This window comes from Ornithorhynchus anatinus, chromosome 10 (genome assembly GCF_004115215.2).
Source record: "Ornithorhynchus anatinus isolate Pmale09 chromosome 10, mOrnAna1.pri.v4, whole genome shotgun sequence".
In the NCBI taxonomy this organism is placed as follows: Eukaryota; Metazoa; Chordata; class Mammalia; order Monotremata; family Ornithorhynchidae; genus Ornithorhynchus; species Ornithorhynchus anatinus.
This window is the reverse complement of record NC_041737.1, coordinates 40,366,188-40,386,567: the sequence shown is the minus strand read 5'-3', so window position 1 is coordinate 40,386,567 and position 20,380 is coordinate 40,366,188. Positions and strand designations below refer to the sequence as shown.

Genomic DNA, 20,380 nt, shown 5'->3' with positions numbered 1-20,380 from the left:
TCTTTTAGGAGATAGTTCCCCCTCGTTCGCTTCAAGAAGAGCCTGTGAAAATGTTGTGGAATACTGCAGGGGGAATGGAGGAACACAGGGCAAAGAACTGCCTGAACCTGGCTATAAATCTGCCTAGCCCTGGAGCGAGCTCACCAACCAATGTAGCATTATCTTAATGAAACTTGCCAGTGGGTGCCGGCTGTCAACGGTAATGGAGTAAAGACGTCGAAGATTGATGGAATGAGTTTACCAATTCCATTTCCAAAATATTCTCAGTATTAATCTAAAATCCAGAATCGGCTGTACTGGCATTCAGTCCAGAAGTAATTCTCAGTAGACGCCAGAGAAGTGATGTGCAGGGAAGCACACATTGAAGCATGTTGCCTAGTGGAGAGAGCACTGGCCCGGGAGTCAGAAGGACCAGGGTTCTAATCTCGGCTCTGCACTTGTCTGCTGTGTGACCTTGAGCAAGTCACTTAACTTCTCTGTGCTTCGGTAACGTCATCTGTAAAAAGGGGATTGAGACTGCGAACCCTCGTCGGAAAGGGAAAGTGTCCAGCCTCATTCGCTTGCATTCAGCCCAGCATGTGTAGTACAGTGCCTGGCACATATTCAGTGCTTAACTATTATATCGCTCCATCACGCATCTCTAAAGACTTGGCAGAGTAAGCGCTTAACAAATACCAATTTAAAAAAAAGTACAGGATCTCTCACGTGGATACAGAGTTTGATATCGCCAATTCTACCTGTGATCCCTTCTGATTCCAGAAAATTCAAAAATTACTGATAGATTTTATTTTTGAAAGTGGCCCAAAAATATTTTTTAAATCCTGAAATTTAGGGCTAAAACGTAATTTCTTCAAAACGCAACCTACCTTTGTACTAAAGTCCGATTCTTCCTCATCTGAGGGTGGCCAGGAGTCTGAAGGGCTGGGTTTATTAGAGGCTCTAAATCAAAACATACTTAAATTAGTGTACCCATTCTCTACACATAGTTTAATCCAACAACTGGTCAACAAAACTGGAAGCAGCCAAGTGTCCTCGCCTGTACGTTCCCTCCTTTCTCACAATCATCTCTTTTAATGCCTGAAACAAGCAGATGTCAAAAGGAGGAGCAGGGAATAGAGTCCGGGAAGGAACAGAGATAATGAGGGACCACACCATCACAACCACACTCTCTCTATGCCCCACATGGAAGTAGCAATGGGCCCTGTCTGCCTCAGACACTTTCCACCTGCCCGTCTGGCCAATTCCATCCAGAAATAGCATGGTGCGGTAGATAGAGCACGAGCGTGGGAGTCAGAAGGACATGGGTTCTGGTCCCGGCTCTGCACTTGTCTGAGGTGTGACCTTGGGCAAGTCATTTCACTTCCTCTGTGCCTCAGTCACCTTATCTGTAATATGGGATTGAGACTGTGAGCCCTACGTGTGGGACAGGGACTGTGTCCAACCTGATTTGCTTCTATCCAGCCCAATATAGTAAGTGCTTAACAAATACCACAATTATTATACTGCTCCGTCACGCGTCTTTTTAAGACGTGGCAGTTACCGAAGCTGTGGACAGAGCACAGGCCTGGGAGTCAGAAGGACCTGAGTTCTATCCCGGCTCCGCCACTTGTCTGCTGTGTGACTTTAGGCAAATCGCTTCATTTCTCTGGGCCTCAGTTACCTCATCTACAAAATGGGGATTAATAATGTGAGCCCCAGGTGGGACAGGGAGTGTGACCCACCTGATTAGCTTGTATCTACCCCAGAGCTCAGTACAGAGCCAGGCAAATAGTAAAGTGCTAAACAAATACCATAAAAAGGGGAGAAGGCATTAAATTACTCCAGACACACCCCCAAAGGTCAGAAAGTACTGTCTGCTCCCACCAAGGCAATATGTGGCGCATTACTGCATTATGGGTGAGGCAGAGGGGAGATATTCTTCTACTCACACCTAAACCGGAAGGGGCACCTGTCTCTGAGTTTATGACAGTCCATCCCCCCTCTTTTCAACAGGGAGAAGTGAACTCATTAATCTTCCGTTCCTAAACTCCTGTTGAAAAGCTCACAGGACACCATAAACCCCAATATCACTTTAGTATTCTGTATGATTACTGCTAACAGGCCTTGGGACAATTACATATGCCTTTAAGAATATCATCTAGACTGTAAGCTCGCTGTGGGCAGGGAACACGTTTACCAACTCTATTGTACTGTACTCTACCAAGTTCTTAGTACGCTGCTCTGTATACAATAAGCACTCAATAAACATCATTGATGATTTGGGGGGAAATGACCAAAAAACCCACCTGCTCAAAGATTCTGAGGAACTCTCATCCATGCCTGTGGAAAAAGGTAAATTATAATGAAAGAGTAAAGCCCAGAAATGTTATTAGATTAAGGCCGACCACATAACAAAACTGACAAGTACACAGAGAATACGTGACGTAACTTCAAAGCCTAAGCAATTCACTCCATGCGAATGGTCATAAATCAATAAACCAATACTGAAGAAAAAATGCAAAGAAGAGTTGTTTGCTGACCAGTTTCATAAACATCGGGCAGTTAGGACAATCTGACTGGAGAGTATAAAACCCAATTGATGAAACAAGCAAAATTGATTTTCTTCATGCACTCATTTCAAGGGAAAAAAATACTGAATTCGGGAAGGAGCAGGGTTTAACTCAAGAAGAAATTCTTCCCCCCCGGTGACAGATGCAGTAGCCACTACATGGGAGTATTGGGCTCGAGTCCAATCAGTTGTACTGCCAAAAAGCTGGGTGGGCAATCGGTGGCCGAGGATCAGGGGAATTGGCTGAATTCCCACTCTGACGCCTGCTCTCCCACTCGGATAAAGCTTTGTTTGCTGCATCCCTTCCCTTCTGAATGGACAATGACAAACTCTTTTGGCCAATAACTCTGTAGCCTATTGACAGGTAGCGATTCTCCCTCTGGACTGGAACTGAGTGTCCTAGGAGATCTGAGTCTTAATTCCGGCTTTGCCCATCGTCTGCTGCATGACCTCGTACAAATTATCACCTCTCTGTGAGTCGGTTTCCTCATCTGTAAAATGAGGATAAAAACACCTGTTCTCCCTCCCACTTAGACTGTGAGCCCCAAGGTAGGGTGGGGACTCTGTCCACTTTGATTATCTTGCATTTATCCCAGTACTTAGGACAGTGCTTGTCTCTAACTTATTACACGCTGGAGTTCAATAGGATGCAGTTTAGTCAGTTATATTGAGTTTTAGTTTAAGAAGTGGAAGAGTCCCAATTTCTAAACAATCGATTCTACCACGTTAATTTGCGGGGAAACCCCTGTAAAAACGTGTAATGTTCAGTAAACATTTCAGGTTTTAAAAAGGACATAACACTATAATTTCTTTTTACTGGCATATTACACTTGAAGCATGGTCACAGTACTTAATTTCATATTACCTTACACTACAAAATGTCTTGGCTCACAAAAACACTACATACAAGAGGTGAAACAAAAGATACTAAAACAATGTAAAAATATCTAATCTGAACTATGATAGTCTTTGTCCTTATGATTTGAATACTTGCTCCTATTTCATCTAGGTTCTACTTGATATATTAGAAGGCTTATTTCACAGAATACCTTTCCCTGAATTTCCTGTTCTTGATGTTTCCTTGGGAGATTCCTGGATTTCTATATCCATTTAGGAAAAGGCATGGAAAGGACAGATGAAACAGTTAAATCAGAACATACTCTGAAAACAAGCAGCTCCCTTCCAACCTTAAAAAGGCAAACAAAATCTATGATTTTTGAAAAGTTCTACTAATTAATCGATTATGAGAATGCCTAAAGAAAAAACGGAAAGCAGACCTTACTTGCCTGGTCACCATATCTCCATCTCATCACTGACCCCTTACGCACATTCTCCCTCTGCCTCTGACCTGGAACCCCTTCACATACGACAAAACAGATTTGTCATTGCTTTCAAAGCCCTACTAGAATTGCATCTCCTCTAAGAGGCCTTCCCCAACTAAGCCCTCATTTCTCTAACTCCCTTGCCCTTCTGTGTCACCTAAGCACCTGATATTCACCCCACCTTCAGCCTCACAGCACTTATGTACATAGCCATAATTGATTTTAATGTCTACCTCTCCCTCTAGATCGTAATTTCCGTGTCTACCAACTCTGTCGTGCGAGGCCGAGGGTTTAGTCCAGTGCTCTGCAGGCAGGAAGCAGTTGATAAGGATCACTGCAAGGCTCATTAACAAATACCAAGGTTACTATCATTGTTATTCTAAATAGTCACGCTGGAAAATAACGATAGCGGTACTGGCTAAACACTTAGAGACCCGGATTTGGATGTCTGATTGTTTTCACACCTCTAGAAATTCTTCCAACTCAATAGATTTTGAGCATCATACAAAGTCCTGTCATTCATGAATTGCCATATGCACCTAGGGCTCAGTCATCTGCATATATCCAAGAAGATAGGCAAATGACCGTAGACCACTTCCCTGAAAAAGCCAGGCATTTGTAGGCTTAGGCTCAGTCTAAGCACTGTACTGAGCACTGGGGACAATACACTATAACTGAGCAGAAGCCATTTCGATAAGCCCAGGACATCCTTTGGGAGACGATCAGTCAGAGGGTGGTAGCAAGAAAGTGTCAGATTCCAGACCAAACTAAACTTGGACTTCATACGGGCAACAAATCTGACTCCTTCAGCAGTTTCATCAGTGTTATTTTCAGACTAAACTCAACCTCGCACGGTAAAATGGGATGACAAATAATGAAGCTCTGGAACGAAGTGAATCTCCTAGTATTGAAGCTATGCTCACCTCAACACCGCTACACTTAAGTAGACATGTGAGGAGAATGGGAGACAGCAAAATACTCAAACAACTGCTGAAAGGGGAGCTGAAACTGGGAGACCAGCGGCAAAGGAGAACAGAAGAATCATTTTGAGGACACAGTCAAACAAAGACACGGAAAATGCTGCAAGCTAGGTGAAAACCAGGGAGTCGATTGCTGAGGACGGACCGGCAGGGTGTACTACGACCGAAAAAGGAATGGCTCTTTTTGAGCAAAAATTCTGTAAGGAACGAGAGACAAGGAGGCAAAACAAAATACAGCACCAGGCACTAGAAGCATCAAACAGGAGCACACATCAAGGGACAACCTTACAACTTAAACCGTGTCAAGCAAATTGGCTTTTTCAATCACGCACCCACTCACAGGTAAATTTCACTATCATTGGCATTTTTCCTTCCTCAAATACCAAAAACCACTATGTGGGGGTGTGTGTGTCTGTATATACACATTTTATACACCCAATAAGGTGTTTAATAAATATCATCACTACTTCTACCTTACTAGCACTACTATTAGGTACTGAGGGAAGCAAGAACCACCAAGATTTGTATTCATCACTAGCATAAATTCCTTCAGAACCTTATTGAAGGCACATCTCTTCCAAGAAGTCTTCCCTGACCAAGCTTTCATTTCCTCTTCTCCCCCTCCCTCTGCGCTGCCCTGACTTGCTCCCTCTATCCATCCCCCCGTCCCAGCTCCACAGCACTTATGTATACATGTGTAATTTCTTTCTTTATATTAATGTCTGTCTTCCCCCCTCTAGACTGTAAGCTTATTGGGCACAGGGAATGCGTCTTTTTATTGTTATATTGTAATAATAATAATAATGTTGGTATTTGTTAAGCGCTTACTATGTGCAGAGCACTGTTCTAAGTGCTGGGGGAGATACAGGGTCATCAGGCCGTCCCACGTGAGGCTCACAGCTAATCCCCATTTTACAGATGAGGGAACTGAGGCACAGAGAAGTGACGTGACTTGCCCACAGTCACACAGCTGACAAGTGGCAGAGCCGGGAGTCGAACCCATGACCTCTGACTCCGAAGCCCGGGCTCTTTCCACTGAGCCACGCTGCTTCCCAAGCATTCTCCCAAGCGCTTAGGACAGTGCTCTGCACGCCGTAAGCACTCCATAAATATGACTGACTGACTTACCCGATCCACACTACCACAGTGCCATTAAAAACTGCAGGGAGTTCCACCCTCATCACAGACAAGGGAAAAAGCCTATTTTCTCCTACTTGTAAGCCCCATGTGAGACGGGGACCGTGACCAATCTGATAACCTTGTATCTACTCCGGCAGTAAAATAAGACTTGACAGAATAGTAAGCACTTAACAAACACCGTTAAAAAAATGGCAACAGCACTTTCATGACCTGAATTCCTCTTATACCAGAGAATCATAGGGAAGCAGCTGAAGTATGGTCAACAATTTCCTCGGGGTTACCGATATCATACCTTTTTTATCTGTAGCCGGTCCACCAAGTGTAAACCCACTCACAAAAGCTCTGTCTGGACTGTTGAATATCGATGACGAGCACTGCTTAGGGTTTTTCTGTAGTGCATATTGAGCTATTAGAAGACTATGACTAGAGAGAAAGAGAGAGAATAATATTAACAGCTAGAAATGATACAAACTCTACATTTATCTATTTTAATGGTATTTAAGTGCTTATTATCATTGCATTTGCATCCCATTATGTGCCAAACATTGTTTTAAGCACTAGGTAGGTACAAATTAAGAAGCGCAACAGAATCCCTGTCCCACATGGGGCTCAACAGTCTAGGTATGTGTCAGTCACTCTACTAAGCACTGGGGTAGAGAAAAGAAAATCAGGTTGGGTGCAGTCCCTGTCCCATATGGGCCTCCCAGTCTTAATCTTTATTTTACAGATGACATAACTGAGGCCCAGAGAAGTGAAACGACTTGCCCAAGGTCACACGGCAGACAAGTGGAGGAGCTGGGACTAGAACTCAGGTCCTCTGACACCGAACTTTGTGCTCTTTCCCCTAAACCACGCTGCTTCTCATTGGGTTCTTCAGCTAGGTACTATGAAATCTCCAAGCTCCCACTCCGAGAACTAGAGGAGGGACTCCAGAATTTGGGGGAGCCCTAACACCCCCATAGCTTCAGAGAAAGAATGCTGCATAAATCTGTGGTTGGGGATGGGGAGGGCTATGCCCCATGCCATCTTTAACAATAACGATATTAACTGCAGTATTTATTAAGTGCTTACTCTGTGCCAGGCACTATACTAAGCACTGGGGTGCATATGAGCAAATCGGGTTGGACACAGTCCCAGTCCCACCTGAAGCTCGCGGTCTTAATCCCCATTTTTACAGATGAGGTAACTGAGGCCCAGAGAAGTGAAGTGACTTGTCCAAAGTCACAAAGCAGACAAGTGGAGGAGTGTAAAGTGTAAACCCATGACCTTTTGATTCCCGGGCCCATGTTCTAACTGCTACACCACGTTGCTTTCCCTATGCCATGCTGCTTCCCCTGCCATTTGTGCAACGAAGACGGGGGCGGGAAGTGATAAGCGGGAAACATATTGCCGCTGAAACTAACTAGGGATTCCATCTACTTAGCCTACTGCCCGGTTGAGATTTATGCAAAAAATAAAATTACTTAGAGAAATTCCAGCCTCCATTAGCTGTTCCGTGGCTTTCGGTTTCCCCCAGGCCCTCCCCGTCCTACCCACAGCGCAACGTTTGCTATTAAAATGATCCGATAATCCAGACACCTTGCCACTATGACCCTCAGAATCCCTTGCTGGTTGCCTGATGAAATATTGCTGGATTAACAGGCTTTCAAATAAGTAATCGGCTTTCTTCATCATTCCTTCCTTTCGATTCACCCTCCACACTCACCACGGCTTCACCCTCCATACCTGACACTATTCCTTCCCACTGGATTGTAAGCTCCTCAAGGGCAACGTTTTTGTCTACCGATTGAATTATTCTCTCCCAAGTGCTTAAATCAGGGCCCTGCCAATACTAAGTGAGGGCTCAGTGAAAACCACTGATTGATGGATTCTTTCCTTTTCTTGGGGATACAAAGTTACAATAATCACTCTTTCCTTCTTAATAGCAAAGGATACTTGCCACACACTCTGATTTTTTTTCATGCTCTGCCCTTCTGGCTTGCCGGAGGATGTAGAGGCAAACAGGAAAACAGGAAGGTGGTCTGAAGAGGCCTCGTTACTGTTTCTGGAAACCATGTAAGTTCCCTGAAGTCGGGGAACAGGCCAAGCTAAGCCAATCAATCAATCAATCAATGGTATTTGAGTGCTTACTGTGTCCAGAGCACTGCTCTAAGAACTCAGAAGAGAACAATACAGAGCTGGCAGACACATTCCCTGCCCAAAAAGAGCTTTCAATCTAGAGGAGGAGACTGACATTAATATGTGACTCAGAACTTAAGCTATCTCAGGCCAGCTCCAGACTCTAGCATCATTTCACAAAGTGCCTTGAGGAGGTGATTTAGAAAACGGTCCCATGACCTCAGTCATGCTGCTCTATGTTGGCAGAATGATCAAAACCTGCAAGGAAGGCAGAACACCCATCCCCACCTCAAAACGGCTTTCTGCACCGTTAGGGGGGAAAAGGGGGAGGGAATCCACCATAATACCTAGCACAGACACAGAAATAATCCTCCGCCCCAAGCAATCTTGCAGAGAACACAGTTAACCTTCCTATTTCTGTTCCTTTGGGAGCAGAAGCCTATGGCTTCCTGTTCGGTTGACTTCCAGTTCCTATGTCAGTACCACTGAGCATACCCTGTGGCCCACCATTTTCATAGAGAGAGAGTTTGTTCCATTGGATGTACAGATTCCCAGAGAGAAGAGGCCAGGGTAAAGGACATGCATAAAGGAAGAAGACCTCCAGGGAGAGGAAGAGATTCCACATAGAGGGCTCGTTGGGAATGGGAATTCTTTACAGAAATCAAATGAAAAGAAGATGGGAGGTGGGACGGAAAAAAAAAAAAAGGAAGAAAGTGAGGAAGAGGACATTGGAAGGAAACTATAAGGAGATAAATAAAGGGAGAAAATAGGATTCCAGGGACCAGGAAAGGGAGAGAGGAACAACGAACAGAGAAAGGGATGGAAAAAAAGGAGAAACAAGGATGGGGGTGGGCTGGGGGGAGGGGACAGGGAGAGTAGGGGTGCATGTGGCAAAAACAAAAAAGACTCCAGAAAGTCCACCTGCAGCAGGGTTGGAGGTTTCTGGGAGCTGGCAGATCTCAAAATGTCAAAGTTGATGGAAATAGTCTCAGAACATATTTTTGTGGGTTCTGATTTTGTGTCCTTGAGTAGATACCCAAAACAGCTTAATGAAAATCTCAGAAACAGGGAAGAAAGGCAGATTTTCAAGTTGGCTCATAAAAAGAGCATTATGGTTTCTAGGATCTTACTTACGCATGAAAACCACTAAAAGTAGCATGGTTCTCTGCTGTCCATCCTTGATCATCCTCAAGGTATGTATCGGCATTGTGCTCGAGGAGAAGTTTGATCATACCGGTTTGTTCACCCTTGGCAGCAAGAATTAGGGCTGTTCTAAGATAACAAAGAGAAAAATTCACTCAATTATTTTAGAGAAAGTCTTTCTTTGCAAAGAATGTAAGCTAAGAATTATGCTACTAAAACACCCACACATAAACACACACAAAAGAACTAGAAGGCTCATCATGTCCTAGAAAGACTCAATCGATAGTCTTCACAGAGTTCCTACCATGTTCAGAACACTGTGTTAAGCATTTGGGACGGTTCAATTGAGGTGGAAGATGTAATTCCCACCCTCCAGGAGTTTACAACCTAATGGGACTCAAGAACTGAGGGGACAGTATCTATCAGCGAAAATTCTAAAGGATAATTCGGGAAGTAATAATAATAATAATAATGTTGGTGTCTGTTAAGCGCTTACTAAGTGCAGAGCACTGTTCTAAGCGCCGGGGTAGACACAGGGTAATCAGGTTGTCCCACGTGAGGCTCACAGTCTTCATCCCCATTTTACAGATGAGGTAACTGAGGCCCAGAGAAGTGAAGTGACTTGCCCACAGTCACACAGCTGACAAGTGGCCGAGCCGGGATTCGAACCCATGATCTCTGACTCCCAAGCCCGGGCTCTTTCCACTGAGCCATGCTGCTTCTCCTAGGGAAGAAGTACACAAGTACTTCTTGTACACAAGTACAAGTGTGTGCTTGTACACGAGTACTTCAGGTACACAGGTACGCATGTAAACAAGTACGTCTTGTGCACAAGTACACTTGTACACAAGTACGCATGTTCACAAGTACTTGTGTACAAGTACACAAGAATACACACACAAGTAGGGAAGAAACTTGTGTGTGGGAGGGGAGGGGGGAAATGACACAGGTTAAAAGGCCCATGAGTCAGGACTTCTTTCAAAAGCAGAGAACTCAGAGTTGGACTGAGGGTACAGGTTTACAACCAAGTACACGTAAGCCTGGGGCACATCAAAGTACCACTGGGCACGTGGGTGGCCACATCTGTTTATCGTTGCATTGTACTCTCCCAAGCGCTTAGTACAGTGCTCCACACACAGTAAGCGCTCAATCAATATGACTGAATGAACGAATGAAAGCTGGCAGCACATCCGGGGCTCGGGCGGAGAGGACTGAGCCGATGAGATTGCGCCGTTCTGATGGCTTTCCTGAAGGTGTCAGGGCCCCCTCGGCTCTGTCGGCAACAGACTGTGTGACCTTAGGAAAGTCACTTCACTTCGCTGTGCCTGTCACCTCATCTGCAAAATGGGGATTAAGATGGTGAGCCCAATAAATAGGACGGGGACCAGAGTCCATCCCGACTGCCTCATATCTACCCCAGCATTTCAGACAGCGGCTGGCTCACGGGAAGCACTTAACAAATGTCGCCATCACTATTATTATTAGCAACCTCCTTTTAACTCTGGTGAGTTTCTAAAGATTCTCCCAAAAGATTCTTAACTTCAGGAATTACAAACCTTTTAAAGTTATCCCGGGCATTCACATCTGCTCCTTTCTTAAGGAGGAACTCCACCATTTCTTGGTGATTTTGAATTACAGCCAGCAAGAGTGGTGTGTATCCCTCCTGCAAAAAGTTTTAACAAGTTACCTTGGAAATTATATAGCATCTCGCTCGGGAACCAAATGCCAGTTGGACATTTAATGGACTACGGATGGATTAAAAAATAAGGTTGGAATTAAGAAATAAGTCCTCACAAACTACTAGAGAGCTTGTCCCGTGTAACTATATCATATCTGGGTACCATTATTAGTAACTACTTCCTTAATGGGCTCCGTGCTCTGATATTAAGGGATCCCTTTCAGAATATGAAACAATTTCAAAACCCACTCAATCCTGAGCAATTTTCCTGAGACACAAGCACAGCGATCAACATTTATTTGATATTGATCAAACTGATTATTATTATTATTATTTGAAGGGTTTTTACACTACCAAAGTATCTAGAATGCCCACGTTAAACCCAGCTTTCTAAAACCGGGGCCACTGGCGGGCAGTCTCAAACCAGCCGAACGGTTGACGCAACATCTGCTTCCAAAGACACAACTAAATCAGCGTCACTGATCCCTAATCCGCAGATGGCTTGGAGATCTGAAGGAAAGCTTTAAGAGGTGGGAGGGCCTTCTGTTTAGGGGAGTCAGAGAACTGCTGATCGACGTGAAGAGGCAAAAACCTAGGTTTCTGTGAACGGAACGGAGGTGACTCTTTGTACAAGAAAGTAAACTACCTGGTTTTGCACGTCAATATGAGCTCGGTGTTCAAGCAGATGTCCTGCTAAAGATACATTCGGAATTAAGGCAGCGTAATGAAGGGCAGTATTGTGCTTGGCATCCACAAGGTTGGGGTCTGCATCGTGATCCAGCAGGATAATTGCACACTGTTCCTTCTGGCATTCTATTGCCTACGAATCAAACCAACGGAATTAGATTCTACATTAAGTAAGCCCAGACTAGTTCAAAAGACAGTAAGAGAGATCAAATATAGATATTTCTAGTCACCTGTCATGCTGGAAGGGAACCGCCCCGATGGTACCTACGGACAACAGTCCCCGCTATCTTATTAATCGATCGAACAATCGTCTATATTGAGCTCTAGCTGTGGGCAGAGGCCTGTTCTAAAAGCTTCAGAGAATACAATATAGCAGAATCGATAGATATATTCCCTTCACGGGCCCGGGAGTCAGGGGACCTGGGTTCTGATCCCAGCTCTGCCTCTCGTCTGCGGTGTGACCTCGGGCAAAGTCCTTTTATTTCTCGGTGCCTCAATTACCTCATCTGTGCAATGGAGATTAAGACTGCGCGCCCCACGTGGGACATAGACCGTGTCCAACCTGATTAGCTCCAGCGCTTAGTACCTAGCAAGCACTTCAATTTTTTAAAAAAACAACAACAGGCGCTTATGGTCTAGAGGGGAAATACAAGTGAAGGACAGCAAAAGGCATCTTCTACTAAAATGATACGTATACATTTCATACAGACTCATGGTACTTACCTTCATCAGGGGAGATTGGTTATCACTGTCAAAGAGGTTCAGTTTGCATTTATTTTCAACTAAGAGACTCACAACTTCTGGAAATCCCTTGGCACAGGCAAGGTGCAACGGTGTCCTATAAAATGTAGCACAAGTTAGACAGCATGTTAAGGGAACCGAAATCAAACAAGTTAACTCATTTTAAAACAAAAGGCGAATCACTCTTCGGCCCACAGCCCAGATCATCTGAAATGAGTTTCTCAGGGGTGTCAGGCGGCTCCTGTGTCCCCCAAATTGTTGCCGTAGGGCTCTGTGGACAGCAGCCGGCCAGAGCCGTCGGGCGGAGCCTCCAGCCAGCCTCCTTGGCGGGTGGGGGATTAGGGGCTGGAACACCTGGCTCCCCTCCCCCCCCCCCTTTGTAACTGAGGCAGAAAGGTTATGCAGGTCAGTGGCAAACCAGGACCACGTGGTTTCCACGAGTAGCAGCAGGGCAGAGTGGAAAGAGCACAGGCCTGGGAGTCCGAAGGTCACGGGTTCTAATCTCGGCTCCGTCACGCGCCCGTTGTGTGACCTTGGGCAAATCCCTTCACTTCTCTGCACCTCAGTTCCCTCATCTGTAAAACGGGTAGTGGGGCTGTGAGCCCCATGTGGGACAGGGACCGTGTCCAACCTGCTTCGCTTGCATCCACCCCCGGCGCTTGGTACGGCGCCTGGCACATGGTAAGCCCTTAAAAAATTCCACCGTTATTATCGTGAAGCCCGCTGTGCGCCGGGATTGTCTCTCTCTATTACTGAATTGCCCTTTCCAAGTGTTTAGTACAGTGCCCTGCACACAGAACTAATCCCGCTCCTCCACTTGTCTGCTGTGTGACCTTAGGCAAGACACAACTTCTCTGTGCCTCAGTTCCCTCATCTGTAAAATGGGAATTAAGACTGTGAGCCCCACGTGGGAAAAACTGCTTACATTCTATCTACCCCAGCGCTTAAAACAGTGCTTGGCATATAATAAGTGCTTAACCAAAAAAAAAAAAAAATCACTCCAGTGCTTAGAACAGTGTTTGGCACATAGTAAGCGCTTAAATACCATCGTCGTCAATAAATACGACTGAATGAATATTAAAATGGGGGATTGAGACTGCGAGCCCCACATGGGACGGGGACTGTGTCCAACTCAATTTGCTTGTCTCCACCCCAGTGCTTAGCAGAGTGCCTGGCACATAGTAAGCTCTGAGGAAATACCATCCTCCTCAACATCATTTCCAGTAAGCCACACTGCTTTAAAGCACTGGGGGAGAAAAAACATCATCACAACTGCCTCCTCCCTTGCCAGATTGGAGGGGTCAAGGAGAGAACTGGCAAGGAATTTAGGACAAGTGTAGGCACCTCATCTTTAAAGTGGGGATTGAGACGACGTGCTCTAGGTGAGGAAGGGATTGTGTCCACCCTGAGTATCTTGTATAATAACGTTGGTATTTGTTAAGCGCTCACTATGTGCCGACCACTGTTCTAAGCGCTGGGGTAGCCACAGGGGAATCGGGTTGTCCCACGTGGGGCTCACAGTCTTAATCCCCGTTTTACAGATGAGGTAACTGAGGCCCCGAGAAGTGAAGTGCCTTGCCCAAAGTCACACAGCTGCCAAGTGGCCGAGCCGGGGTTCGAACCCATGACCTCTGACTCCAAAGCCCGTGCTCTTTCCACTGAGCCACGCTGCTTGTATCTCCTCCAGCACTTAAGACAGTAAGCGGCTTAGGGGTAGCGCAGGGGCCTGGAAATCAAAAGGTCATGGGTTCTAATCCCAGTTCTGCCACGTGTGTGTGACCTGGGGCACGGCCCTTCCCTGGGCCTCAGTTCCCTCAGCTGTAAAACGGGGATCAATAATGACGATTGTATTTGTTAAGCCCTTCCTATGCGTCGAGCACTGTTCTAAGCACTGGAGGTGTGCCCTGTGGGGGACGGGGATCGGGTCCAACCCGGCTACCTTGTATCTACCCCAGTGTTTAGAACAGCGCTTGGCACAAAGTAAGCTCTGAACAAGTCCTCGAATTATAGTGCCCAGTGCTTAGTACGGTGCCTGGCACATGGTAAGTGCTGAACAGGTCCTCTAGTTACAAGCGCCCGGCACGTGGCGCTGAACGAGTCCCCCGATTACAGCGCCCAGTGCTTAGTACAGTGCTTGACACATGGAGAAGCAGCGTGGCTCGGTGGAAAGAGCCTGGGCTTCGGAGTCCGAGGTCGTGGGTTCGAATCCCGGCTCTGCCACTTGTCAGCTGGGTGCCTGTGGGCAACTCACTTCACTTCTCTGGGCCTCAGTTCCCTCATCTGTCAAATGGGGATGAAGACTGTGAGCCTCACGTGGGACAACCGGATGACCCTGTATCTCCCCCAGCGCTTAGAACAGTGCTCGGCACCTAGTTAAGCGCTTAACAGATGCCAAGATTATTCTTATTATATACAGTTGAGCGGACGAGCACAGTGCTGAGGGGAGGGGAGAGGGGGAGGAGCAGCAGAGGGAAAGGAGGGAAAGCTGGGCTGGGCACATAGTGAGCGTTTAACAGATACCAAGATTATTCTTATTATATGCAGTTGAGTGGACGAGCACAGTGCTGAGGGGAGGGGAGAGGGGGAGGAGCAGCAGAGGGCAAGGGGGGAAAGCAAGGCCGGGCACAGAGTGAGCGCTAAGCAGATGCCAAGATTATTCTTATTATATACAGTGAGCGGACGAGCACAGTGCTGAGGGGAGGGGAGAGGGGGAGGAGCAGCAGAGGGAAAGGAGGGGAAAGCAGGGCCGGGCACAGAGTGAGCGCTTAGCAGATGCCATCCATTATTATCCTCAGGGGGCCGTCCCCGGCGAGAAGGGAAAGGGGAAGGGGAAGGGGAAGGGGAAGGGGAAGGGGAAGGGGAAGGGGGGGCACCTGTTGGCCCTGTCGGGCTGGTCGAGGTCGTGCTTGCGGAGGAGCAGGAGGTGCTGGACGCGGAAGGTGTCGCCGTCCCAGGCGGCGCGGTGCAGCTTCCCCAGCTCCTTGGGGTGCAGACGGTAGCCCGGCCGGGCCGGCGGGGTCGCGGGGCTCGGGGGGGTCGCGGGGGTCGGGGGCGTCGGGGGGGCGGGAAGGAGCGTTGTCCGGGGGCTGCCCCGCCGCCCCGAGCCCGGCCCCGGCCCCGGCCGCGGCAGCAGGCCCTGCCCGCGCTGCTGCTGCTGCCGCTGCTGCTGCCGCTGCTGCTTCTTCTGCTTCTTCTTCGACCCCAACTTGAAGAAGGTCCTGACCCTGGCGGCGAAGGCCGGAGCGGGGCCGTCGGGGCTGCCCGGGACCCCCGAGCCCCACCGCCCCGCCTCCATCGCGCGGGGCCCAACCCGACCCACCCCGACAAGACCGGGCGGGACCGGACCCAACCGGACAGGACCGGTCGGTCCGACCCCCCCTCCCTCCCTCCCTCCCCGGCAACGGGCGGCGACCCTAGCAACGGCGCGGCCCGGGCGCCGACGGCCGCACCGCGCATGCGCCGCGCCCCTTGCCCTCTCCGGCCCCCAACGCGCGTGCACGAGGGGAGAGGCGGCGCATGCGCCAAGCCGGGGGCGTTCAACGCTCATTCATGCCCTGGGATTGATCTGAGCGCCTCCGCCGTGCAGGGCACTGGGCTGAGCGCTTGGAAGGGACAAAGCGGCCACAGGCAGAGACCGGCCCTGCCCATTCATCCATTCGATAGTATTGATTGAGCGCTCACTGGGTGCAGAGCACTGGACTGAGCGCTTGGAATGGACAGATGGGCCACAGAGAGAGACCGTCCCTGCCCTTTGACGGGCTTGCAGTCTAATCACTCAGTCCTAATCGTTCTACACGCTAATCGTTCAATTCTAATCATGGAATAGTGAATCATTCCATTCCATACGACTTATAGTAATCATAATGGGGGTATCTGGTAAGCGCTTGCTCTGTGCAGAGCGCTGTTCTAAGCGCTGGGGGAGAGACAGGGTCATCGGGTCGTCCCACGTCAGGCTCCCAGTTAATCCCCATTTTACAGAGGTGGTCACTGAGGCACCGAGTAGTGACTTGCCCACAGTCACAGCTGACAGGCGGCAGATCCGGGGTTGGGACCCATGACCTCTGATTCCCAAGCCCGGGCTCTTTCCACGGAGCCACGCGGCTTCTCTAGGTGCAGAGCACTGTACTGAGCGCTTGGAATGGACAGATCGGTAACAGGTAGAGACAGTCCCTGCCCTTTGACGGGTTTACAGTCTAATCGGGGGAGACGGACAGACAAAAACGATAGCGATAAAGGGAATCAAGGGGATGGACGTCTCATTAACAAAATAAATAGGATAATAAAAATCTATACAATTGAGCGGACGAGCACAGTGCTGAGGGGAGGGGAGAGGGGGAAGAGCAGAGGGAAAGGGGGGGGAAATGGAGGCTTCGCTGAGGGGAGGTGAAGGGGGGCCAAAGGGGAAGCTCAGTCTGGGAAGGCCTCTTGGAGGAGGTGAGCTCTCAGTAGGGCTTTGAAGAGGGGAAGAGAATTAGTTTGGCGGAGGTGAGGAGGGAGGGCAGTCCTGGGGTCAGTGGTAGGACTTGGGCCAGGGGTCGACGGCGGGAGAGGCCAGAACGGGGGACGGTGAGGAGGTGGGCGCGTTTAGCTCGTCAGCCCGGCCTGGGCCAGAGAGGGGTTCTATCTTGAAATTGTACATCCCAAGCGCTTAGTGCACTGCCCTGCACACAGTAAGCGCTCAGTAAAGACGACTGAATGATCCCAAGCGGGTAGTACACTGCCCTGCACACAGTAAGCGCTCAGTAAAGACGACTGAATGATCCCAAGCGCGTAGTACACTGCCCTGCACACGGTAAGCGCTCAGTAAATACGACTGAATGATCCCAGGCGCGTAGTACACTGCCCTGCACACGGTAAGTGCTCAGTAAATACGACTGAATGATCCCAGGCGCGTAGTGCACTGCCCTGCACACGGTAAGTGCTCAGTAAATACGACTGAATGATCCCAGGCGCGTAGTGCACTGCCCTGCACACGGTAAGTGCTCAGTAAATACGACTGAATGATCCCAGGCGCGTAGTGCACTGCCCTGCACACGGTAAGCGCTCAGTAAATACGACTGAATGATCCCAGGCGCGTAGTACACTGCCCTGCACACGGTAAGCGCTCAGTAAATATGACTGAATGATCCCAGGGGCGTAGTGCACTGCCCTGCACACGGTAAGCGCTCAGTAAATACGACTGAATGATCCCAAGCGCTTAGTGCACTGCCCTGCACACCGTGGCTCAGTGGAAAGAGCCCGGGCTGTGGAGTCAGAGGTCATGGGTTCTCATCCCGGCTCTGCCACTAGTCAGCTGTGTGACTGTGGGCAAATCACTTCGCTTCTCTGGGCCTCAGTTGCCCCATCTGTAAAATGGGGATGAAGACTGTGAGCCTCACGTGGGACAACCTGATTACCCTGTATCTACCCCGGCGCTTAGAATAATAATAATAATGTTGGTATTTGTTAAGCGCTTACTATGTGCAGAGCACTGTTCTAAGCGCTGGGGTAGACACAGGGGAATCAGGTTGTCCCACGTGGGGCTCACAGTCTTAATCCCCATTTTACAGATGAGGGAACTGAGGCACAGAGAAGTTAAGTGACTTGCCCACAGTCACACAGCTGACAAATGGCAGAGCTGGGATTCGAACTCATGAGCCCTGACTCCAAAGCCCGTGCTCTTTCCACTGCGCCACGCAGTGCTCTGCACATAGTAAGTGCTTAAATACCAACATTACTATTATTATTAGTAAGCGCTCAATAAATACGACTGAATGAAACCCTAGGGGAGGGAGCGGGATATGATTACCCTATTTATTTTATTAATAAGGAGTCCATCCCCTTGCTTCTGTTTAGCTTGATTGATGTTGTCTTGTTTTCGTTTTGTTCTGTTTTGCTTTGCCGTGTGTCTCCCCCGATTAGACGGTGAGCCCGTCGCTGGGCAGGGATGGTCTCCATCTGTTGCCGAGTTGTTCGTTCCAAGCGCTTAGGTCAGTGCTCTGCACATAGTAAATGCTCAATAAATGAGAGGGAGACAAAGGAGACCCTAGCGAGAGGCCACAGGGGGTGTTCTCATCTCTCCTTTTCCAATCGCTCGGTGGGCGACCAGCAGCCACGTTGCAAAGGGGAGTTATTAGTCATAACGCTATTTGTCGAGCGCCTACTGTGCAAGCGGCAGCGTGGCTCCGTGGAAAGAGCACGGGCTTGGGAATCAGAGGAAGGGAGCGCGAATCCCGGCTCCACCACTTACCAGCTGTGTGACTTTGGCCAAGCCGCTTTCATTCATCCAATAGTATTTATTGAGCGCTTACTATGTGCAGAGCACTGTACTAAGCGCTTGGAATGAACAAGTCGGCAACGGATAGACTTCACTTCTCCGTTCCGCAGTTACCGCTCCTGTAAAACGGGGATGAAGACTGGGAGCCCCAACCTTGTATCGACGCCAGCGCTTGGCACATGCTATAATAATATCGGTATTTGTTAAGCTCTTACTGTGTGCCGAGCACCGTTCTGAACGCTGGGGTAGATACGACGTCATCAGGTTGTCCCACGTGGGACTCACGGTCTTCATCCCCATTTCACAGATGAGGGAACTGAGGCCCGGAGAAGTGGAGTGACTTGCCCAAAGTCACGCAGCTGACAAGCGGCGGATCGGGGATGAGAACCACGTCCACTGACTCCCGAGCCGATGCTCTGCAACTGCGTGGTGTGTTCCCAATCTGTGGCTTTCGGCACCTGTAAATGCTTTTAAGGAAGCTAGTGTAATAATAAAGGGAGCTTCCAGCAGCTAAAAATGTTTGTAAGGAAGTAATGTGACTGAAGTTGGGTTTATATTATTACGATAATAGTAAAAATAAACGTGGTATTCCTTAACGTATTACTAAGTGGCAAGCAGCAAGCGCTGGGGTAGACCTCCTCCAAGAGGCCTTCCCAGACTGAGCTCCCCCCTTTTTCCCTCTGCTCCCTCTATCCCCCCCTTCACCTCTCCCCGGCTAAACCCTCTTCTCCCCCCTTTCCCTCTCCTCCTCCCCCTCTCCCGTCCCACCCCCTCGGCACCGTACTCGTCCGCTCGACTGTATCTATCTTCATCACCCTGTTTATTTTGTTTAATGAGATGTACGTCACCCTGATTCTATTTAGTTGCCATTGTTTTTACGAGATGTTCTTCCCCTCGACTCTATTTATCGCCATCGTTCTCGTCTGTCCGTCTCCCCCGATTAGACCGTAAGCCCGTCAGAGGGCAGGAACTGTCTCTATCTGTTGCCGACTTGTACATTCCAAGCGCTTAGTACGGTGCTCTGCACATAGTAAGCGCTCAATAAATACTATTGAATGAATGAACAATAATAATGCTGGTATTTGTTAAGCGCTTACTATGTGCAGAGCACCGTTCTAAGCGCCGAGGTAGACACAGGGTAATCAGGTTGTCCCACGTGAGGCTCACAGTTAATCCCCATTTTACAGATGAGGGAACTGAGGCCCAGAGAAGTGAAGTGACTTGCCCACGGTCACACAGCTGACAAGTGGCGGGGCCGGCATTCGAACCCATGACCTCGGACTCCCGACCTCGGGCTCTTTCCACTGAGCCACGCTGCTTCCAGGACTCGCCGTATCCAAAACAGCGCGCTTTTCACCAGCGTGATAGCGATGAGCTAGAAGGTGGTGCTGCAGGAGAAGTACTTCTGGAGATGTCCATGGATGGGGAATTGCAGGGTTCTAAAACATGGTAAGTTTAAAGTGGTAAAATAGGGCTTGCCTAAATAAGCAGAGATTCCCCGAGGAGCTTCCTTCAAGACCTCATCCATAAAATGGGGATTGAGACTGCAAATCCCGTCCAAGACGGGGACCGTGTCCAACTTGACTGGCTTCTATCCACCCCAGCGCTTAGTACAGGACCCGGCACATTAACAAATACCATTTTAAAATTGCCAAATTAGTCACGAAACCCTACAGAGCAGGACATTTCACCTTCAGAGGTTCACGGGAAAGGCAGCTGGTGTTCCTAAGGATGCTGGGTTAGTCTTCTTAGCCACCTCTTATAAGC

General features: G+C 48.5%; 1 protein-coding gene across 4 annotated transcripts in view; it reads right to left on the bottom strand.

Annotated features, from left to right (window-relative positions):
- ANKRD26 (ankyrin repeat domain 26) overlaps positions 1–12,421 on the bottom strand; it is a 76,841-nt gene extending 64,420 nt beyond the window's left edge. For all 4 annotated transcript variants that reach the window (XM_029073315.2, XM_029073317.2, XM_029073314.1 and 1 more), the window contains exons 1-7: positions 12,340–12,421; positions 11,576–11,749; positions 10,808–10,914; positions 9,243–9,380; positions 6,283–6,413; positions 2,286–2,319; positions 867–939 (exon numbers count right to left, since the gene is read on the bottom strand). In XM_029073315.2, coding sequence (XP_028929148.1) covers positions 867–939; positions 2,286–2,319; positions 6,283–6,413; positions 9,243–9,380; positions 10,808–10,914; positions 11,576–11,749; positions 12,340–12,345 — 663 coding nt within the window. In that variant the 5' untranslated portion in view covers positions 12,346–12,421. The remainder of the gene's footprint in view (positions 1–866; positions 940–2,285; positions 2,320–6,282; positions 6,414–9,242; positions 9,381–10,807; positions 10,915–11,575; positions 11,750–12,339) is intronic.
- Positions 12,422–20,380: the final 7,959 nt, after the last annotated feature.